A 25206-nucleotide genomic window follows, 5' to 3' on the forward strand; every position below is an offset into this window, starting at 1 on the left:
TGCAGGTATTAAGTAAGGAACTAACAGATACATTGTGTTCAAGTCTCATTTTCCCCAGAAAAAACAAAACTCAATCAAAGCATTTAGTTCACCAAATTAAAAGAAGACACTTCATATTTCATGATTTACTTGGTCAGCTTGTGGACCCTTTCAAGGACTAACATCATGTTGTTGTTTTTTTTTTACTATATTTTAAATTCTTCTGTCCTATTTAAAAATCTTAAACTTGGGGGAAAAAAAGAAAAAAAAAGATTAAGTGTTAAATAAACACAGAGACATTGAGAAAGCTATTAGTTTAAAACTGAAGATAATAAAGTGAATTATTTTCATATAATACATGCAACAAATGTCTGTGTCCATACTATTTTATTTTGTTAGCTTAAGATTCAAATAATGTGTAAAATGTATGTTAAATCATTCAGAGCTTCTCTGGAAAAACAAAACAATTCCATAACAAAGTGTTACTGACTAAATACATAATGGTTTCTTCATAGAATGTTACAGACATTTGAATCAAATTTAGATGCAACTAGTTTCTACTGAGTAGAACATACAAGTGTTTATGAAAGTCAAATAACTATGTTCAAATATTATGTAAGTTTAAAAAGGGATGAGCTTCCATAGGGCAGTGAACATACAATTTATACCTTGTAATGGTACTTAAGTGCCCAGAAGACAGTCTGGTCATAATAATGCCTTGGAGAAACATGAGGACAAAATGAGAATAAAATGCTCCAGAAAAACTGAATTGATCATTTGACTTGTCTATACTTTTGTGCGGGAGAAACATAAAAAAATAATAAGCTATTAGTACTCAAGAGAACACACTCAACACTTGTCACCTTGATGGGAAATGTCATTCATGGGACAGAATTACAACAGCAAGAATTACAAGAGACACAACTTTAAATAAGTCCATATCCAGTTTATACAACTTTGTTATTAAAGAAGAAAAATGAACTCTTCATAACAACTGACTAAAACTAATTTGAGACACAACATTCAGAAAATAAGCTCAGAACAAAATGTTTTTATTTATTACAATGGGAGTCAAGTGAAACTTAGTTTAAGGCTATCAAATATGCACTATTATTGAATCTTGAATACAATATCTTAGACTTCCCAATCAGACCCTAAACAGGAGAACAAAACTTAAGGCTATAATTACCATTAGAGTTTTAGACACCACATGAATGAATAAACCATCTTTTTTTTTAAATCTATATTATTTTTCAGTAGAGCTAAATCTTGAAAAGACATTACAGCAAGACACAGTTTAATTATACTGTCAAGTATAATAACTGTTAGTGGAACACCCCCCTGGTATAAATATTGAATAGTAGCTACCCTGAGCATTCAAATAAAAAGTTGCCAATTTTAAAAATATTGACATCCACTTAAAATAACACACACACTTCAATGTTTACTCCCACATAAAGTTGCCAATTTTAAAAATATTGACATCCACTTAAAATAACACACACACTTCAATGTTTACTCCCACATTTACACTGGGACTAAAAAACAAAATGAACTAAAGGCACAGCTACCAGCACACCTTAAGGCAGTCAAATGAATAAGTTGGGAGGGAATAACCTCTCAACATCAGGCTAGGTGACATCAGAAACACCCATAAAAAAAAAATGTCCTAACCAAAACACAAAAAAGTGAATGGTCTTGTAGTTCATTAATACTGTTGTCTCCCATGAACACTAGAACAGTTCTTTTGCAAGTTTAAACTCAACTAGTCCAAGAAAAAAAACTTGTATCACAGAAAGTGAGATATAATCCATTAAATATCATTCACTCGGTGCACGTGTTATAGAGTATGATTATCTTTATATATATATTTATGTATGTATATATATATATATAAATGTGTATACATTGGTATGTATAGTAAGTAAATATAAATATGAATCATAATGGGTCGAACAAAACAAATTAGACTTACATGGGAAACACTTATAGACTATAAGCAGATTATGATCTGATCAAACCAAGAGTTCTCTCACTCTGAAGTGAGAAGGGAAGGGGGAATTGCTTGCATCACACACATTGCTCAGAAAGATTGTGTAAAACTGAAAAACTTATTAAGGCAATACTTGCATAACGCATGTAAATAAAAGACAAAAAACAGGATTTATATCTTACAATAAAAAGAAAAACAAAATTGCATACAGTATGATAGAGAACAACAATAAAAAGAAACTTGTAGATCAGATTCTAGGTGTATCTAGTCTTACTTCTAACACATTGTTTTTACTTATCCATCTCTAACATTGCAATGCCTTAGCACTTCACTCTATACACACGGGAGAACAAAGAAAAGTGTTGCCAACTTACATCAATTTTTTCTCCACATTTCAAATAAATTTACATTCAATATTTTTCAGCTTAGCAATAGATCTTCAGTACAGGACACAAATCTATATTGGGGTGCTTTTGTGATATCATTTAAAGCTAACATATATTATGGTTGCAACTTGTAAATGATTATGTTTTAATATTATACATATATAACAAGAACGCACACCAAAAAAAAAAAAGGTCTTAACAATAATGTTCTCAGCAGCTCAGGTCACCAGTTTGTACAGCCTTGTTGTGTAGGTATCAAAGTAGAAACAATGTAGACAAGAAATACAAGAATGATTTCATTTCAAAAACAAAACTGAAAATTTCAAAACACAACAAACATCTAACTTAACAAACATCTAACTTTACTATTAGTTTAAAAATATTTGACTTTGCACAATTTCTACTGGCTTAAAAAGAAAAAAAGAATGGTCTAATCTTAACAATCATACCATATGAAACAAACGCACACAACTCCAGAATGACTTGATCAAGCATCCAGACAATCATGCTGGCTAAAATAAACAGACGCCACCAGAACGACTGGCCCTGGCATGCGCACAATCCTATACTGGCTAAAAATAATGTAACTATGTATATAACTTTATACACATTTCTACAAATAAAAACACTGTCATGATCGCATTTAAAACAACACACTAACCAACTGTATACTAAAACATATTCTAGATTCAAGACTCAACAAATCACTCATGCCATCCACCTGTCAACTTGTGAAACATCTCCTCATTCAGGGATTGGTTTTTATCTGTGGACCTCATAGACAGGAAAATGTATCCACCAATGAACTCGTGGATTGTTTTACAGGAACACTCCATTGATGCAAATGTCACTTTTTCTGTGTCGAAGTCCAGGATGACATTCTCCACCTCCCAGTTGACATGCCAGGACTGCAGAGTATTGTACCTCCATGTTTTCAAGGAGTCTCCAGTGTTCAGATCCATGCGGATAATTCTGTTAGATGCTACACCCATCAGCTCCTGAACATAGCAAGTACAAATGATACCATCAGTGAATAGCACAACAACATTTTAGACAATGTTTTTATTGATTTAAAAAAATTTAAACCCAAAAAAAAAAGCCTTTCTTTCATCTATTTGTTCTACTAATTAGTTTTATAACTATCTTTTAATTAAATGACAGTTCAATCTATACATATAATTCTCTTCATGGCTTAAGAGTTTGTACAAGAAGTATTGGAAGGATCACTCTTTTATTTCTGCAAGTTGGACTAGAGTTACCCTACGAAAAAAAAAAAAGACGGGGGGGAAGGGGAAGAACAAGTAGTATTCACCCATCACAAAATAGCAGGGCTGGACTTAACCGTTGTGACCAAGAAGTCATGGAAAGATCACTCTTTTTTATTTCTACCCCACATAGTTTTAGCTGTAAAAAATAGAGAGGGGGGGGGGGAGGAGAACAAGTAATCTATTCTGTATTTACCTGTCACTAAATAGCAGGGCTGGATTTAACCATTGTGGGGCCCTATGCGAAACGGAAGGCACAGGGCCCAGTTTGGGTAGGGACATGAATTATAAGTGAAAATAAAGAGTTTATATTAGAAAATACATTCGTCTTTGCATTTTATTCATTCTTACTAGCCTTGCGTGTAAGGAAGTCATACAGTATATCATAAAAATTCCATTTCCTACATAGATCACACTCAATAGCAAGAATTACCAAATGTTTCAATCTATCTATGAGAATTGTTGACCTCAAGTAATTCTTCATTAGTTTGAGGTGCGAGAAGCTTCTTTCACTAGATTCCAAAATTACGGTATAATGCCTTTTTTTTTTTATCGCATGTAGGATTGTCATTTTCCATATTGAACGACACCCCAAAATGACAATTTTTTATTTGCATGTTTTCAAAAGATTTAAATAATTTCCAGATATTTCCAGGACTTTTTCGTATATTTTGCCATTTCAGGAGATTTCCAGGAGCTCCTGGTAAATTGACAGGAGGCCGCAGGAAATCAATTATAAGTTATAAAATGGTTTAATTTAATAATTTATACACCTAGAATTAACCCGGGTCCTATGAAAGTGCGGGGCCCACTGCGGTCGCATAGGTTGCAGTGGCCTACGCCGCCGGTCGACTAGTTGTTAATATTTTGGAATGTGGTGGTCTAATAGTAGTACATGCTATTAAACACAAGGTATTTGTAGGCATTTATGACATATTGTACTTCCAAGAGTTGATGTGAATCAAAAGCAGTTGTTTGGAATGCTGGTTACATCGTACACTTATAAACCTATGAAAACAGTAAAAGAATAACTCTTGACTTGCCCTATGAACTTTCAATGGGAATTTTAGAAGTATAAAACATCAAAGTGACAATACTTCAGATTAGCATTATGAAGACTAGAACTAGCTTTAGGGAAGAAAACAGATAAACTGTGAATAGAAATACTTGAAATACACCACACCTCTTTCCTACTATTTGCCATTTTAATACGAAAGTAGGTGATGCCAAACTCTGGCAAGGACTGCCAGGCCTTGATGAATGCAAGTTTGGCTTCCATCAAAGACATCTCTTGAACACTGGCATGGGCTTCCATAATTTTGCTGACCAGCTGAGGAAAAACATAAGTCAACATTAGCAACTGATTTGTTTGAGTTTTATTATGTTATTTTTCTTTCCAAAAAAAAAAGCAATAGTTTTAATTTGAAATAAATATCGTACTTATTGGTTTTTTTTTTTTTAATATGTTTTTATTTTGATGAGTTTTTCAACTTTTTAAAAATAATCTAGGTTTTCCAAGGTTTACAGTAGAATGAGCAGTAAGAATATGTTTCCAGGATTGTGATGAGATGGGTAGACAACTCAAGCTTTTGAATTTTATTTTTGCATTTTAAGGTTATAAATAATGAAAATAATTGAACAAAATGAAGTATTTTATTTGTTAAAAGTGTTGTCTTAGGAAAACTTACAGATCTGGCTTTCACTTTTTTGAAAAATCTGGCAGCTATATAGTCATCTGAGTTGACTTCAGTGATAACATTGCTAGAACTGGTAGGTGAATTGTGGCTGGGAGACACCACTGGATGCTGCAGGCCAAGGAAAGACTGAATGGCCTGCACTTCTGCTTCATAAGAACTGTCAGCCATGGTTTTACCTTTACTTGCAAGTTTACATGCAGCCATCCAACGGCAATATTGCTCTTCCTGAAAAGAAATTTAAATAAATGTATTAATTTTGTGCATAATAATTATGATTTTCATACTTGCCCTAATTGTATTTTGGCACCCTGCAAACTAAAACACAAAACAAAAGCAAATAAAATAGCTCCCCCAAAACATTTGAGAGATATTAATAAGTATTACTAAGCATGCAATACAAATATCCATAATATTTGAACTTTAATACTTTTCAGAGATGGGTGTAAGACTAGGAAAAAACAAAAAAATTCTAGCAACTTAATATGGTACCAATTTAAAAACAAACAAGAAGTATGTAAAAAATGTGACTAACCAGGTCAAAACGTAAACAGATTTCTGACATTCCCTCAGGTTCCGGAACAAATAACTTGATGCCATACTTGTGGGCAGATAGGTTTACATCAGGCTGGGCTTCACAGCCTAGAAACAAAGCAAACACATAAATAGCAGAAAAGTGTGTGGCTAGACTTTTCTAACCCATTATTATTGTGCTTGTGTCATTTTAATTACTATGGCATCAAAAATATACAAAAAAAAAGCCAGGCGATAGAAGAAAAAGGAAGTTACACATCTTTAATGTTTTAGCTTTTTTTTCTATCTTGTATCTTACTCTAGTTTTTAAAGAGAAGCAGTGACAGATAGTGTGAAGTGATGATGTAGTTAGTAGTAGAACACCATTCAATGAGAGAGTTTGATATCTGAATACATAAAAGACACACATTATTCAAGACAGGCACTCTCATTAACACCAAGCAAGTACAACAGTGACTTTAGTCGAATGCTCATTGTTATTAGCCAAGGACATCATGTATACACTAACCTCTGACATCTATTCTCTGCATGATTGGAGGTCCATGAGATTCTTCTTTAGTTCTATAGAATGCTATGAACGTATCCTTAAATGTAGCAAAATATTTTTTGTAGCTCTTTAAAGTCAGTTTCTTGGGCCTAGAAAATAAAATCATATAATGCATAGTAGAAACTTGCCTATTCTTTACAATATTAGATGGTAGACAAAATTGCAAACAATGCTTTAGTACAAACTCTATCTTTACTTGACAATGTTAAATGGTAGATTAAAAAAAATGTCTTTAGACCAAACTCTACTTTACAAAGGTAGATGGTAGACATCAACTCACTTGAAGAACTTGACATAGTCTGACAATTCTGGGATGTGTGTGATGTCACCATGTGGAGATACAGCAGAACCCTCCAGAGATTCTTGCAGGTCTTTTAGTGCTGCATCTATTTCATCATCCTCTGACTGGGCATTTTGGGACTGGTCAAACTCTGGCTGAGGTAACCCAGATTGGATTCGAACTTGGTGCTATAATTTTAAAAAAAAGGCTAACATTTATTGTAGGTGTAAATGAACAGTTATTCAATATCATCATTTAATTTGAAATATGCAAAGCTAAATCTATGAACTTTGATAACACACCAATCCATAGCAAGATGTGTAATTACTGTATATGTTATGTTATAAAGAAAGACTTTTGGAAAGAAGATATTATGCAGGGATCACGTCATTATTTGTGCCAAAAAAAAAAATGCATTTGGACTGAGATTGTAAGAAGAGAAATAAATAGAACTGCAGGAAGACCAACCTGTAAGGCAGCAAATACCATCATTTCTTCTTCAGTGCAGTCAATTTCTTCAGAGATAAGAGCCCATTTAGCTTGTTCATAGATCTGATTGATCCTGATGGCGTCATACTGTTCAGAGAATAGAGTCAAATGAATCAGCAAAGTAAGTTATGGTCAATGTCATTCAACACAGTGAGTCTAATTGAATCACCAAGACGATGTACTTTAAGGAAATGAATACAAATTGAATCTATGTGTATAAGCTTACACCAGCATTATAAGCAAGCAATAGAGAAAATTATGCCAATGAATACACTTACGTTTAACTATTTATTGATTGCTAAAATGCAATCATATTATAAAAATTTGTAAATCCTATTTTATCAGGAAAAAAAATTCAAATCAATATTTGCATTCATAATTCATTCATGGACATAATTAATTTGTATTAGTTCTTGATCCTAAGTTGCATTATGTCAGTCAATCTTTTGATAGTCACTTATGGTTCAAACATGTCAAGTGGAGACACGTGTGTGTGTGTGTGACATAACAGTCAAGCACCATTACTATGTTCCTCTTCCTGGTACTCAGCTACAATATTGACTTTGACTTTTAACTGGATTGTACTTGACTATAAATATTCACTAGAAAGGAAATGCTATGATTCAATCTTTTCAAACAAGAATGACAAGGAAAAGGACAAGGCCTACACAAAAATAGGTTTAAATATGCTGGCCATCAACAAAGTTTTCAAGCCCTAGTAGACCATTAGGATGCAGTGTTTTAGAATTTATCTATGACAAAGTTATTGAACTAATCAAATGTAACTATATTAATATATGCCAATGTTTTGCTTGATAAAGACAGTGTCATTATTGTGAAAGCCAGCCATAACATATTTAGCAATATTAATTGTGACTTAATCGACTGAATCAATATATTGTATACAGCCCATTTGACTGTTTCACAGTTTTTCTTACTTCTTAAGACTATCAAACCGTTTTAACCTTAAATACATAAACAGATTAATCTTTTCATCAGAAAGACTTAGACTACTAGCAGTGTCTTTCATATATTTGACAATCTCATGAGGACTAAAGTAAAAAATTACACTAGGTAAAGGATGTGGCCACTTTAAAGGAGATTCAAATTATTTCTATGCTATAAGAAGATTCTGTTGACTAGCTCCAAGTCCATCAAGAAAAGCAAGCACAAATACATTCAATTCTGCTCAATAAATACAATTCTATCAGACTTTCCCAAAAAATTTTTGGCTGTTATTGCTACATGAAACACTGTTTTTATCAACCTCACCAGGTCAGATTCTAGGACACTAGCCACAACACTTGACCTGTCTTGCCACAAAAAAAAAAAAGTACACCCATTTAAAACTGCACTATCGTTTCTAGTTTTCACTTGGCTCGTATGCCTCCTCTAACAGCGTAACAGTAAACAAACTTGATCTAAACAATGTCTACACAATAACATGTACTTGGGGTGATAAGTGGCAGGCAGGGGAGAGAAACCAGGGTTTTGGGCAAGCAGCCAAAGTACTTTTAATTAGACCTACTTAAAAGTATATATTGTCTCCAAGATAAACTGGCAGTAACTAAGATAGCTAACAGCAGACTAAATGGCTTCATTTAAACAACAGGAGTGTATCTGCTAACCAAACCCTTTAAACAGCCAAATGTTATAAAATAAACTCACACTATATCAGTGATAAAGCATCAATTTGTTGTTAGAATGAAAACAAACATCAATTTGGTTGTTTGTACCCTTCCCCTTTACAAAAAAAAAAAAAAAAAAAAGTGCTTCATAACTTAAAAGTAGTCATAGACAAAAGGCTTCGGAAGAATATTCTGAGTTTTCATTCTACATATGGCAGTCTTTACATCCATGTGTGTTATTCAATGATATGTCTATCAAAAACAAATAAATGGAGAGGAGACCCTGACCTCACAGCATTCACTATTGAGCTTCATAGAGATTCTTTTCTCATCATATTATAATCAGTGTGATGGAATTCGGCTTGAGATAATGAGGTGTAAGAAGTAATTCATTAGCTAACACAAGCAAGTTAATGTGAGCAGCTAGAGAACATGGTGCCAACCTTTGGATTGAGGTCATAGAAATTGTAGAACTTAAATTTGAGCATGATGAAGTCATTTTCTTTGATGCCTTGTTCCAATAGTGAGATGGAGGAGTCTAACCAACTGTAGGAAACACAAACATCAAGCAATGAACACAAAATTGGAAGTCACTGATAAAATCATAGTTTCAATAGAGATGCCTACTGTTAGGAGCTAAATGTGACAGACAATAGGTCACTTGAAAACTACTGGTACTAAAATGTTTCTGATAACATTTATTGTTAGGGTAATGTGGATTGAGTGTATGCCTGATAATCTGTTCTTTCAAAAGACAATGAAAAGATAAAGACTCAGGGTTTAAGGGCAAGGACTTCACACAGCTCCAGCTATTAATACCAGGCCTCTTCTAGGTAAATTCAATTTTATAGCTACATAACATACTAGGAAATAGATGCCAACAGCTCCCCCCCCCCCCCCCCCCCACCACTGTGTGTGGACTTACTACTATCATTAGACAATATTATTATAGTAAAGTAGATATTTTAAATAAAACACTTTCCTGCCTTATACTCTGATCATCACAAAAATTGCATTCTGGGGAAATACTTACGCACAGTTAATTCTGGCTTTCTCTGCAAAGTTTTTTGGCCTATACAAATACTGGAAGGCATCTTTGGCTGGCACAAATGGTGAATTAGCCAAGGTGGACTCCATGGTGCCTTCAAAGGAAAGGCTGTGCATGGAGCCTGGTGACATTGTCCCATTGAATGTACTGTAGCCAGACACAGAAGTGGACAAGTTGTAAGGGCTGTTTGCTGACCGCACTAATGTACTCTGCAAAAAAACAAAAACATTAAAAATATTTTAGTGACTACATTATTTTGACAAAAATATATTTCTATGGAAGATAGAAAAATGACATGCATCTAATAATCAAGACAGAAGAATTTTAGAAAGACATAATAAAGATAAACTAGCCTATAATATATATTATATATATAATAAAAAGATTACTATTTTTCTAAAAGAGCTACATGAAAATCATTTTAAGCATGTTGCTCAAATTTATATGACTAATCAGGGCTAAGCATTCTAAATATCTATATATATATAAAGCTATTATTGTAATGCAGATTTCGATATAGGGAAGCCTTGTTTTGAACTTTGGACACAAGATAAGTAGATACTGCAGGTGAAAATGTACAAAATGGTAGTCATCCCACCCCAGTTAAGCTAATAGGTCATGATGATCTTAACATTTGGGATTTCCAGATGAAAAGAATGAGCAAGTATACACACTACTTCTTAGATACCAGATCTGTTACCATTAAATGCTAACACCTTGCCTACCAGATATAGACAAACCAAAAGACTGCATTTTGTGACTTGCACATGTGACTCAGAGAAATGGTTCAAATTCAGTTGAAGGTTGGTAAAACAATTGTGTGTAAACATTGAGAAATACATGGCCATCCAAACAACTGGTCAGTGATTAACATTTTCATAATACAATTGTTTATTTTAAGAATTATTTTAAAAACAAAAAAATGCAGGTTATACTTTGTACTCATTTTCAAATCAACATCACCAATGACCAACCTAAACCCATGTATACTCCGCAGTTGGCATTTGTCACCCCCTCAAAGTCGGCGCCATAAAGTAGAATAACCTATTTTCATACTTTAATTCACAACAACCATGATTTAGAGTGAATACAACCATGATGTTGAGCGAATTCCTTTAACCTTCATCTAGCCAGTCACTCTATAAATTGTCACTTGATAAGCAAGTCCTAAGTTAGTTGTTAAACTTCACAGTCACTAAGTAGTCACTCCATAGCTTAAAGTAAGAGCCAGTTGTTTTATAAGTTAGAAGTCTAATATTCTGGTTACTTTATATTGTTAAATATGTTTCTATTAAGGACTGTTACCGCACTGAAGAGAGAGGAGCCCCCACTTTGTGAGTATTGTGACTCTCGTCTCACCATGGAACATATCCTCATTGATTGCCCCAGATACCAGGATATTAGGGGAAAATATTTTAGAATGCACAACTTAAAAACTATTCCATAGTGTCGACCCTGGGAAGGTACTGGGCTTTGTCTGGGAGGTGGGGTTGTCTACGAAGATTTGATTTGTGAAATTGTGAACATATAATATTTACAAAAGATTTTTACTAAATTTTCACTAACTTTGCTATTTTAACTATGAATAGACCTTGTTTTTAATAACTTAACTAAATAAAATTTAGCTCTTGTGGTATGAAGGGAGAGTAACCTTTTATGGGCACGACATTGCCTAAGGTGTGCCAAAGGACTCAAAAAACTCAAACTTGTTACAGGAATGTTATTCTTGGAGTATTATATGTATACCATTCATCATGTGGTGTTATGTTAATAAACAGGGATATTTTATGTAATAAACCTTGAATTATTTGTGTCTTCCACAAGAAGAGTTCACTAGTCATTTAACAGTAGATGTCTGAAAGTATATATCTATTAATTCATCCTGTGTATAGATTACTCCTACAGTATAACAATATATATATAAATAATGAGCCTAATGTCACCCATGGTCATATGACAGAGACAACATTCTTCAACTATTATATCTTAGTTTCTGACATTCTCTCTTCTTCCTACTCTCACTGTCTGGGTCCAGCTGATATTACTTCCCCTTGTGTTCAGTCCATACTGATATATCAGCTGACCACTAAATGATCTGCCCACCACATCCTCATTCTCCCCTGGCCATCATGTTAGATCAACAGTGACTTGAATTCTACAACAGGTGCACCTCCTGCAGTGGGTAATCAAATCTTACCTTCACCACCCCCTCTCTTAAACTATTCAGTGCCACAAAATTCTGTCACTTCAATTCACTCTGTATATCTCACTTTTATACATACAAAATATACTGTTTTATTTTTCTCTCTTTCTCTGCCAGAAGCTGCTAATCATGAAATAGTTTTGTGGTGACATCATACTGTTTAATCATATGAAATAATGCACTATTTAGTATATTATTATGATTAAGAAGAAAAAAAAAAAGATGCCTAGATCTATCATGCTTCTCTCTTATAACCAGCTCATATATGCTCAATACTGATGCAATAAACATTTGTATACAATTTTATTGACTGTTTGCTCATGCCTTTTTTTTTAAATGGATAGTTTTGAAAGTACATTTATAGAGTTCTGTCAGAAAATCTTTTTTGCTGTTGTTTTCAATTATATTTCAGTTCAACTCACTTGACTTGCCTATATCTCACCAAATACCTTCTAAGGCAAACAGTAATACCATGCCCCCACCATAAGTCCATTTGTCTATGACAGGGGTCAGGCTGAAATAATGCAAACATTACAACTGTATGCCATGATGAGGACTGGAAGATCATGGGAGACATACATAGAAGAAAAAAATGTCTATAGAGTGTTTAAAAATTCAAGTCCTGTCTACACATTGTATAATAAATGATTTGTATTGTGTACATAAATAAGGCTTTTTATTTCACTCATTGATATTTATGTCTACTCATTATCCAGCAAGTTTTACATAAAGAAGATAGAACACAGACTTGTTCAAGCAAATACTTCTTTTTTTTGTGTGCACACATTAAAAAAAAAAATGTCAGTGTGGATGTTATCCAGAGCTGACACCTTCACTACTTTCTATAGAACCTAGGGGGAAAGGAGGAAAAGGTTTATAACTACAGGCTGAATCAACCTTCTCCTGCACACACACACATCTGCTCTATTCTAAATCCTGTTACCATGACATCACATGACAGTTGTCTGTGACTGGGAAGCCCACCCACAGTTAACATGTAAAGGAACCCACCAGCCTCTCACATTGTAAACTGGTCAGAAAGATACACTATCATGTTAAGCATGGGTAGCTTATGTCTGGTATATGACAGCAGCTGGCATAACTAAACAATGACTATAATGTCCTAAGCATATTTTTTGTTTCTTTTTTATGAATACACACTCATAAGCTCATATCATAACAAGCATTTTTAAAGCACATGAAATCCTGATTCTTGAAGTGGTATGAACTCTTCATTCTGTATTGTTTTCCAAGGCATTGTAAACAGAATGCTATAAATTCTCATGTCCGCCCATAGACAAAAATTCAATTCTCCAAAGATCAAACTGTTGAGTTACTTCAAGATTTACAGTACCATGTTTTCAAAAAATCCATAAAGTTTGAAGTCATCTGTTTGAAACATAAAACTATAGTTGATCTAAAAGGGAACAGCTCTAGATGCCAATCAATAAACTTACTGTAGGGGAAGGTCCAACTGGACTCCTGCTTGGGTAGGGGCTCAATTTTCCTCCATCTAAGCTACCAGAAGAATTGTGATGTGTACCATTAGCACTTAATGGACCATTCTGATCTGGGTCACCCCTTTTTTTACGTTTATGAACCTCCTTGGCAACTTTTTTCAAGTCTTCCTTGTCCCATTTACGTAGAAATGATAGCTCCTCTGGGTGTCTAATACCTACAAATAAACATAGACAACCATGTATTGATCAATTCAAGCAAGAGTTAGATGTGAACAGAAGATGATTAGCATTTTCACTAAGCTTAGTAGTGAATAAAGAAATATTTCCAAATTATCAATGATTTAAGTTAACATTAACAATAACTAATATGTATGTTACTCAAGGATATCTAATTACAAAATCAGAAAGTAGATTTAATTCCAAACAGTGCCCTGTGGTTTGTGAGGCTGCTAATAATGGGAGTCATGTAGCAAGCACAAAAATCACAACTTCATGTTTCCAAACTTATTTTTTTAACTTAAGGTATATATCAGAACTGGGTGGACCGCCTCAAGTCCCTTCATTTTAACAAATTCAATCTTTCATGAGGATTTCAAATCCCTCAATTTGGTAGCATTGAGTTTTACAATCTGGCCAAAAATACTATATATGGAGAGATGCTATGAAATAGTTGAAAGAAAAAAAAATACTTAGTGGTCCAAAATAATTTAAAGACATAAAAATTGTACTTTATTCTTTAATGTGTTGGGCAATAGTTTGTTTCATTGATTGAAAAGAATAAGAAAAGTGAATAGTAGAAGGCGCAACACAGTTAGAATGTTTCAACTAAGAATATCACAGTAAAACTGGCCAACATGATATCCAGCAACATGATATCCAGTTACCACCTAGTGTAGTAGTTACTGCAAGTTTGGTCTTTAAAACTACACCATTAAGCTTCTGTCGTGCATTTTTATCACTGCTGTCTCTTCTTGTTACAGTCGTATATAAATATATATGAATATATATTCTGGGAATAATACATTATTATGCTAAGCGTTGATAACATATTATTTAAATAACAGTAATGGTGTTTGATAAGGGGCACGGTAGCTGAGTGGTTAAGCGCTTGGATTCTGAACCTGGGGTCCTGGGTTCGAATCTTGGTGAAGACTGGGATTTTCAATTTCTGGATTTTTAGGGCGCCCCTGAGTCCACTCAACTCTAGTGGGTACCTGACTTTAGTTGAGGAAGTAAAGGCAGTTGGTCGTTGTGCTGGCCACATGACACCTAGCTCGTTAACCGATGGCCAAAGAAACTGATAACCTTAACATCATCTGCCCTATTGATCGCAAGGTCTGAAAGGGCAACTTTACTTGTTTACTTAATGGTTTTTGATGGAAAACACAATGAACCACAATGGAAAATTTGTAATAGTTATCCCTGTCATACACCCCTAGCCCTCTCAAGCAAATAGGGATTCACACATTATAGAAAACATTTTTGTTTCTAAGGCCAAGATTTTTGTTATTTGTAAAAACAATTATTAGTATCAGCTATATAATGATTTATTTATGGAGTGGCTGGTCAATACTTTTAACACAACTTAATAAAAACAAACAAGTGGTGTATACATATTAACAAATTTTTAACAAAGTAAACTGTAATCACCATGAAATACTTGCACAATATAAATATGTTGTAGTTTTTTTGCCAACTTAAATTACATTTACAAGAAACGTATTGTGTGTGTGTTTTGTCTTTATTCTTTTCTGTTTTTCCAATAGGGTGTTAATTCACTAAACTATCTAGCTAATTATTAATCTTCAGAAGGATACATAACAGATGGACGGAAGCACAAATGTACATAATAGACACACACAAAGTTGTTTTTTTTAACCAATGTAAACAGGTGATTGAGACTTACCTAGCTCTTTACATGTCTGCACTACTGTTGCAAAACATTTGATTGAAAAATCTACACTTAATTCTAGAACCTGGAGGTCTGGTAGCTGGACCTTCAGGTTTTTGTGCATGGGAGTGAAATGTAGTTTAGCATCTGCTTGGACATTGTACTGGTCAAGTGTTGACCGCGCTCGAAGTAGCCACTTGTTTTTGTCTGGCCACCAAAGGGCATGATCTGACCAATCCAGAGCTATGTCTGTAAAGAGTTAAAACATTGTAAACAATTCATGCAGATCCCAATTTGAAGTATGATTAAATAGCTACCACCATGAACAAGACCTTCTTAAATTTTGACCCACTTTGTTTGCCCATGTCAGGAAATTACACAATATTTTGAAAAGTATTTGTGGACTATAAAAAAAAAATGTTCCCCCACTTTTTAATGAATATTTTAAAATTAAACTTGTTAGTTATAAGCCAGTTTTAATGTAATCTAGGTTTTGTTTACAGTGACATCAGGTTTGGAACAGCAGATCATTAGTCTAATGTCTTTCTACCATCACATAAAAGATTTTGGATGAAAATATTAAATGCCATTGAATAGAACTAGAATAACTAGATCTATAGATGTTCTGACAAGTTCTATCAGCTGTAGATTAGAGATGACAGCTTCAATAGTTAAACTCTACAAAGGTGACATGTGATTAGCATAGTTTTCACCAGTTTACCCATCAAGCTATTAAGCCTACAGGGGAGATGTCACTGTCACATACCAAGGTCAAAGTCTGTACTTCACAGACTTGTGTAGAGAAACACAACTGTCACAACTGACAAGACTAGACTTTGAATGTCAGTTAAACACATGCAAATACAGGTAACAATGTGTACAATGATTGATGTGCAGGAGGAATGAAGTCGCATGTATATTAACTTTTGAGCTATGTCAGCTGATAAAACTGGATTTTTTGTTTGTTTTGAGTTTGTTTTTATTAAATCAGGAAAACTAACAATTTTGAATACTTAAAGACTAAATTTTTCAAAACCTTCTAAGTAAAATCTTTTTTAAAACTTAAGTTTAGAAAGCTTTAAAATAATTTATTATTAGTGGTAAAATTTAAAGATGTAACATCATCAACTAAACCAATCTTGTTTAATGTCAACTCTTATGAAAGTTAATTAATTTTTAAATGAACAAATTGATAAATTTGATATTGTAACTAAATTAAGGAAGATTTTACAAAAATAGAAACTGCTATCACTTCATTGAGCATCTCTAAGTGGGGGACATTTATCTATTTTATCTATTTTAAGGAAGAAAAAAAAAATACTGAATGATAGAACAACTGTTCCTTCACTACAGCACAGCTCTTTGACCAAAGAAAATGAACAGGATCAAAAAGATTCCTGTGTGCTGTAGTAGACACCACTCAATGATTAGTCAGTGTGCATGTATTTTGTCTGTTCTTTTGTTAAAAGACTCCATTGGAGTGTTTTTCAGTAAACTGCTTTAATCTGATTCAAAAGAGCCTACACAGATGTAATCATAGCACATTTACAAAATTTGGATCAATAAAGTTGTCTTAGTCATAGCAGCTTTGAAAACTATATTTATATATTATATGTGGTGTGTAGGTGTTCATATAAATACATATTTGTGCATGTATACTTTTGTAGTATTCTTATATTTATATTTTAATTAAGAAAGCATTGAGGGAAGAGTATTTGACAGAAATAGTAATGTCAACAGAATGACTAAGAGTAAGAAAATGTCATCATAAGCATAGGCAAGGACTTAATTTTAGTGTTGTATTCTTGAATATGGGGAATAGTTTCTTAAGAGATTTTACCAGTCAAGATAATCCTTTAAAAGGCTTTATCTTTGTAAAAAAAAAAAAAAAAAGTGATATCTCTGTCTCTAAATATATATATATCACATATGTTACGAGCAGATGCGACTCTTAATGTGACTGCTCATAACAAGTGGCGCCCTACGTGGGGCCACTTGTTACGAGCAGATGCGACTCTTAATTACACACCAATAGACTCATATATATAGTAGATTTTGAAGACTTTAATCTTGAGTAATAATTAATAATAACTTTGTTTACAATACTCCATTTTGAATTCCTCTCTATCTAACCCTTTCAACATGCATTCGCACCATTCCACATTCGTGCTATGTAGTTTCTCTTGTTTATTTGTGATTTAAATTATACTTATAAATGTTAAGGTTTTCTTGGTTTCATCAAGTGTCCATTTTCATGCCTCAACAACACTTGGAAAAAAAAAAGTTTTAATCTGTTTGTAATGGCGGCTTATATATGGAACAAAAAATGTGTTTCTTTTTTGTCCATTGTCAGTATCTTCATACTTATTTTTATTATATTTGTTAATAGTGACTTTGATGACTCCTATTGACCTCTGTTGTGAATGACTCCTCAGTGTTTTAATTTGCAAGAATGACCAGTATGTAATGTGTATATGGAAGGAAGTAGCCCTTTAACTTGTAAGAGGAGGCCATGTTATTGACTGTTTGGTCCAATATCAGACATTGTTAAAAACCCTTGTCATCTATCCACTTTTAGCGGGTAAGTTCATTGTATTTTGTTTTCTCAAGATCTTAGATTGCTGTAATTGTAGAGGATAGTGTTGAATTGTCAGAATATGACTATATCGATTGTTACAATATTGTTTTAGGGCCAGTGTCAGTGTGGCTTGAAACCCTGTATATTAACTATGACTATATCGTCAAGAATATAGAGAGTTGGTATGACTCAAGACGTGAGGAACTAAAGATGGTAGCGTGAGAAGCATTCGAGGAGTTTATATATGTGCAGCTGTGTATTTTCAGAAGAGAATGAGTTACTACATCGATGATGACAAATTTGGATGTTAAGTAGAATACATATTTTATTTTATGTTTTATTCTGTTCTCTATAGTCAAGTATATAGTATACATTTTTTTTTTGATTTTGCGTAACTGTTAAACTAATTCATATTGCTATTTATATAGTACATTTAAATTTCTTTATATTTTAATTTCATGTAAATAAACTTATGCTACAATCATAGAAACACCACTGTTTTACAACAATAATTTGTTTTTATATTACTGACACTCCATTTTAGGGAGAGGTTTATGTGCTTGTGCATATGAAAATTATGGGTTAGTGTTTAAAGCTTTATAGATGTATACCTTACTTTTAATATTTTCACTTTTTATAAATTGAATGACATTACTATTGATTAGCAATAGTGATTTATTACAAATGATTATTGTTGCTATATTGTTGTAATCAGTTTGGAGACTTTTTATCAGAGTTACTATAAAGGTAAAAAAAAAAAACAAGATTCTGGATCAGCACATCCTCAAGTATTAAGTGACTAGATGAACTGTTCAATGAAAAGAGTAGCAGTTCCCAAAGTTTTAGTAGCACCATCACAAAACAAAAACTTAACTTTTTCTCTCCGTATTTATTTTTCCACGCTTTAGAAGGAATTCTTCATTTGACTCATTACTATTTCACTACCCTGTTATGATTGGGCTTCAATAACTTTGTTGTTTGTTATCAGAAAATGTATTTTGGTATAGAATTAAAGGGAAATGCATGCTCTTTCTACACAATTCAAAGTCAAGTTTAAAAAAGTAAACATTAATTTAATTTAATGAGGTCAAAAGCAACGATGTTATCGTCGATTAGGAGAGAAAGAGTTAAGAAATAGTGACTTTGGATATTAGACGTAGTCTAGAATCAAGATTTATAACAAAAAAAAATGTAATTAAATAACAGCTAAATAAAACATTTTGGTCATACATGCTTAAAACCTAAATACACACATTCAAAGTGTCTCTTATAAAGAAAGTTGATCAGAGTTCAAGGAAAGTGTTATTGAAAAAATGAGTGAGTGTAAGAAACTAATTAAAAAAAAACAATACATCTGTATATTATTTAGACCAATAAGTGTTAAGTTCAAGATCTAATTTAAACAATGTACCTAGCATATATATATATATATATATATATATATATATATATATATATATATATATATATATATATATATGAGACAACTCCATTTTACTAAGATAATAGTTTTCTCTAGGTCTCACAAATTTTATAATTTTCACTCATGATTATTTTTTTATTTTTTTACTCTTGTAAATAAATTACAAAATTGGAAGTAGGGTAGTCTGATCATATTCTACACTGGAAGAATACTTGAATAGATAGGGTAAAGGGGGAGGTGAGGGAGAATGGACCAAGAAGTAACCTGAGCATACCACAAGAACGCCATATATAACATACAAAGTTACTAATACATGAGTGTTTCTCTAGTACTGGTATCAAAAAGTGTCACATTAGGTCAAAAATTAAAATGGAAGTTTTTGGTTTCATTTTAAGTGTATTCATTTCTTCACCCATTGTACTTTAAGAATTTTTCAATAGAAAATGAATTGGAATACATACATTTCCTCAGCAGTGCTGGCAAAAGGGGTACCCACTATTGCATTTCAGGTGCATCACAGGGACACCATTGATGATTTAAGTACAACTAACTGTTAATTTGTTTGCTTTCTTAGCATAATTTGAATGTTTCTATTGTATTAAGCAGCTAGATAGAGAAATTGAAGTTTTCGAGCACTTACGTTATGTTTGCCCTCAATTTAAAAAATGGGACACCGTAGCACCTGTAACACTACTGGTAAAAGTTTTTTAAATAAGATTTTTTATAAGAAAATAGATGTTATGCAATACTTGCATTGTAGCTAAATATATGGGCTATTATTTGCTGCAATATCTCAACAATAATTCAAGCATTTATTATAACATAACTATTATATCACAAGATGTTGCAGGTGCTACAACGGGACACCAATATGAAATATTTAGTTTTTTTTGTTAATACATGCTGAAATACAATTTTTTTAAAGTCTGTAAATACATTACCAATTATTCTTTTATCAATGATTCACAAAATAGTTTTCTATAACCACAAATGAATGTACTAGACCTTTGTGTGTGTGTGTTCAATAATCATTAAAAAATATATTAGACATAACTGCCTCAAACATGACCTAATCATAGACTAAAGCAGCTTTATAACTATCAATGCACCAAGAGAAAAAATCCAAAACTAGATTTACATATAAATTGAAATATAGAGTTGATTTAAATCTACACAAGACCTTTATCTAGATCAAGACTTGTTTAGTGTCCTGTGAAGCACCACAGACAATGATAAAACAATAAGGTTTACATTAACTTAAATTAAAAAATAGTATTCTATGTATTTTAGATCAAACTTGAGAATAATAAGCTTAATTATTATTATAATTCAAAACTTTGGTGAGAAAACTACTTATATCTAGATCTCTGAGATTTTCTGGTATCATTCAACATGAGGTGTTTCGGGTGCTACAATGAAAAAATGTGGGACACCATGTCTATTAATGTCTCCTGTTATTTACTATGTAGCCTTTTCCAAAGAAAATGGAGCTTATTGTGTACTAAGCAGTATCAGAGATACCATTTAAAAGTAATTCCCATTTACTTTGTTTACAATTGATAAAAGTTTAAAAATTTCAAGTTAAGTGGGACATCATGTGACACATTTTTTACGGCGACATCTAAGTAATACCAAAGTAAGTATAAAATAAAAAGATATAGATAATGCTATAACATTATACTGTTAAGCTATTTCAACAAAAATGTCGAATAATCTTTGCTTTTAGTAGAACATTACTTCAACCTAAGCCTGGTATTCAATGTTACATCAAAAGATGCCATTTTGTGCACTATTTCACACGTTTTCTACAATTTTAAAATTCCACAATGCACCTTTCAAGCTCAAAATATCACAATTTATAGACAAACCATTTCTAAGTGAAATGAAAAGAAAATTGTGACATTTTAATAAGAAGTTTTTGAGTTATAGACTTTTTAGTGAGCCAATACCTATTTGTTACCAGTACTGGAGAAACACTTACATGTATTTCTTAATTTGGTTTGCAATGAAAAAACAAAAAACTGACAGTGCAATGTAGTTGATGTCACAATTACTAGAACTAAGACTCCTTATCCCTCAAAATCATTGTGTGACCATACAGTGGTTATGTTTCATTTTACAGTATTTTTTATTTGTATAGCATTATCTACAAATACAATAGTATATTCCATCTTCTTGTATTGAAACACAAAAGAGGGATACACTGGTCTGGTAAAGAGGTATGAGTGGTTAATTGATCTATCAGCCACATATGGTTGCATGTTTATTTATTTTCAAACTTAGCTTATTATATATAGCATCTATACATGTACTATTTGAGTATAAGCACATTATCTATAGTATTTATTTATGACAAAGGAAAGAGTTATGGTCCTTCATTATGCTTTTAAATCTATATTATTTAATAACATTATATATTGTTGTGTGTACCTGTACCACCTGTTGTTTCAGATGGTACACATGATGAATCCAGCACATCTCTAGGCAGTAACCAGGCTGTGCTTCACATGTTTGTTGTCTCTACTGGTGTTGGATTATCTTTACAGTAATTATTTACATTAGAGACCAACCTCTCTCCCCAAAGTCTTGTTTGGAAATGAAGCAGAATATTTGCCCATCCAGGAAACCCAACCTTATCTTCCATGCCTGTACTTCCATACACACCTTCATAAATCAAGGGATGTAATGCTACTTTAAATGACACATTTTGTACCATACAACTCAATTAAGATATCTGAAAATAGATGACCTAGATTTGTTTTATACCTTACAATTGGTGTAGTGATATGAGAACACAGTAGTTAGCAATGGTCTCTATCAATTGTACATTTATTAAAATCCTACAATTAAATGAGAACCACTGGGCTAGATCTTGATATAGATTCTTTCTAATGATAATTACAGAATCTAGATCTAGAGCAAAATACTCTTTTTTTTAAATAATTATAATTTATCTTATTAATTACAGACATGCCTTTAAAAGAGAAGATAATTAGGCCCAAGATGCATATCCATACATGATGTGTTAATGTGGTCATTCATATTAATTAGAGACTTAAACTCGTTGGTTTTCCTGACTGATTTAGACATCCCATTTCATACTAATAAATGCACTTGGGAAGAAAGAGTATTTGTAAAAATTTGTCCTAGCATCTAAGAAATATGTCTTTATCTTTTGTTTCTTTCTCAGTATTTTATTGGGTTGTGTTTTGGTGTGTGTGTGTGCCAGATCAGCACAACAAAATGTTTGCACAAAGTGTAGAAACCCTCCCCCACCCCAAAAGGTTGAAAAATGTATCTTTACCTACCCAAACGTTTTCTCTAACTGGATTAGTACCATGGCCTTTGACAGTGCGTTTATGAAATGGGAGAGCCAAAGAAACTACAAGTGGACTCTAAATGTAGAAACTTCCAGGAAAAGTGGATGGATCTTTACATTCTTGTGGAACACGATAATATGTCAACATATTTGTTTTATAAAGAAAGTGTGGTTGTTTAAAAAAACAACATAAAAACAGCATCATAAGTTAAGTAAAACAAATATGATGGCATTCTTGGTTAAAGCGGTGAATAAGACTCGCTGTCTTAGACTATAGTAATTCTGGTTGTAAGCATCTCTGCTACCTTCCTCAAAAAGTCAAAGACTGACACTTCACTAGGCACTTGAATCTAGTAAATATGACATGGATATTCTAGACTAGATCTAGATGATCTAGTCTAGACCTAGATTATTCTAGATTCTAGATCTAGATCCATTGAGATAGGACAATAGATTCTAACCTGCCGCAGGCCGGGCGCAGGACAGCAGCCGTGGGGATTAGTGAATAGTGGCGAGAAGGGTTTTTCGGACCCGGGAGCATTTGGATCATTAATTTGGCTCAGTAGTGAGTGAGTCTAAGTCTACAGTCTAGATCTACAGAATCAGAATGTATTCATGATATGAGACGATAGTCCAGACAGAGTGCATACCACAGAACCAGACACTATGAGTATGAGACAGTAGGCAGTACTCAGTACTACCTAGTCTAGTAATTTATTATAATTATTTAGTAGATCTAGATCTATATTATTATATTAGAGATCTAGATCTAGATCTATATAGAGAGTCTAGATAGATCTACTTAATACTAAGTTTTCTAATATAGAGTCTAATAATATTATAATAATTATAAATAGATCATCATGATCTAGTCTAGATCTATATAGATCTAGATTCTAGTTAACTTACCAAGGGCTTGGACGAGTTTTACCATTACCCCTCCAATATGGAGGTCGCCCATCACACGTAATGTCTTTTCTACTTGAAGATCTGTCACTAAAATGTTCAACTCCCATGATCCGTCCACAACTTCACCATCGGCTACAAAAGTGTACGCCATTTTTGCACCACACAAAAGCAATCAAAACGAATAAAAAGGCTCTAAAAAAAAACAGTACTATTTCGAACTGTAAAGTAATCCAGGCATCAAAATAAATGCACAGAATTTAGAAATCTACATTTTAAAATTAATGAAACCACTTTTCCTTCGAATATTCACACAATGTAGAAGGCATCCAGTCATATCAAATATTCTCTATAACTAGATCTATAGTAATCTATAGAGCAGTGTATTAATTTATTGAACTTGAAAAGGCGCTGTAGTCAGTCTCCAAATCGTAACTTCGTAATCCGAGAATATAGAAATAACTTTGGCCTACAGATGAAATAAACAACACATTAATTCACGTCCAACACACTAAGCCTCCGTTGCTAGTTCTATTTGCGGCATATGGGACATTCGCTAGAAACGAAGCTAAGCTAAAGACTAAAACAGAATGAACCTTTTGACAACAACGTACGCCTAGAGAAGGGAAGGTGGAGGTGTAGAGTTGTAGTTCGCTATAGGCTTGCCGCGCTACACGCCATACACACACACACACAATTTGAAAATTAGGTCAAACAAGCGAGTAAGGCTGAATAATATAGTCTACATCTCTAAACCTCCTAGATCTATATAGTATAACGTCACTGAACGCCGGAGAATGCGCTGGTTACTCATCTCTCAAATGAGCTAATTTTAGATATCACAAAATAGTCTCACTAAAATAGATCTAATTCACAATTAAATGTTTAGATTGTAATGTAGACTTTTAAATTATATTTCTATATGTAAATACATGGGTAATCCGATTTGGTTTTCCACCCAACGAACATGCCCCTATTTGGAAAGGTGTGATCTAAATATTTTCTTAAACATTTTGCAACGAATCATTTCATTGGTCTGAAATAATTATACGGTTAAAAGTACACCGAGAGCTACACACTTCAAACGCGTAAATAAACGCACTCTGTGAGAAAACAAATATAATTATACTTCAACAAACACAACGAAATGATGATACACAACAACTGTAGATATACAAGAACGCAGATTTATGCGAGGATATACATCGTCTGCATTTTAAAAAAAACTGACCAATGAAAACATCTTTTACTTGAGGAAGAATGTACATTTAATTTGGTTCCCCCACAGCTGACGTCACTTGAAAGGATAGGATGAAGGAGAAAAAAATTCCGGCGATCCCGCCCGCCTCTCACTTGCATGATCCAGGCATGGGCAAACGCACGCACGTTCAGACACTCGCTCACTCTTTCCCCTCCTCTCCCACATCCTTCCTTCTTCCTCTTAGCCTCATAGGCGGATGACTCGACTCTATAGTTTCAGCTAAGGCTGCATGCGAGAAAAAAAAAAGTTAACTCTTTAACTACGCCCTCCTTTTTTTTTCTTTAGTAGAAGCGTTATGATGTGCTAAGGTGAAACATTTATC

General features: G+C 33.2%; 1 protein-coding gene across 1 annotated transcript; it reads right to left on the minus strand.

The window, feature by feature from the left end:
• Window positions 1-1873: 1873 nt before the first annotated feature.
• Window positions 1874-24872, minus strand: LOC106063740 (fermitin family homolog 2-like). The gene is made up of 13 exons (XM_056022178.1): window positions 24753-24872; window positions 23627-24092; window positions 15413-15646; window positions 13504-13721; window positions 9829-10052; window positions 9239-9341; window positions 7147-7254; window positions 6679-6866; window positions 6360-6487; window positions 5853-5959; window positions 5312-5545; window positions 4807-4953; window positions 1874-3356 (listed from the first exon to the last, which is right to left on the minus strand). Exons 2-13 carry the CDS (start codon window positions 23775-23777, stop codon window positions 3063-3065), a joined length of 2136 nt encoding a protein of 711 aa, XP_055878153.1. The 5' UTR covers window positions 23778-24092; window positions 24753-24872; the 3' UTR covers window positions 1874-3062.
• Window positions 24873-25206: the final 334 nt, after the last annotated feature.

This window comes from Biomphalaria glabrata, chromosome 3, assembly GCF_947242115.1.
Source record: "Biomphalaria glabrata chromosome 3, xgBioGlab47.1, whole genome shotgun sequence".
Taxonomy (NCBI): Eukaryota; Metazoa; Mollusca; class Gastropoda; family Planorbidae; genus Biomphalaria; species Biomphalaria glabrata.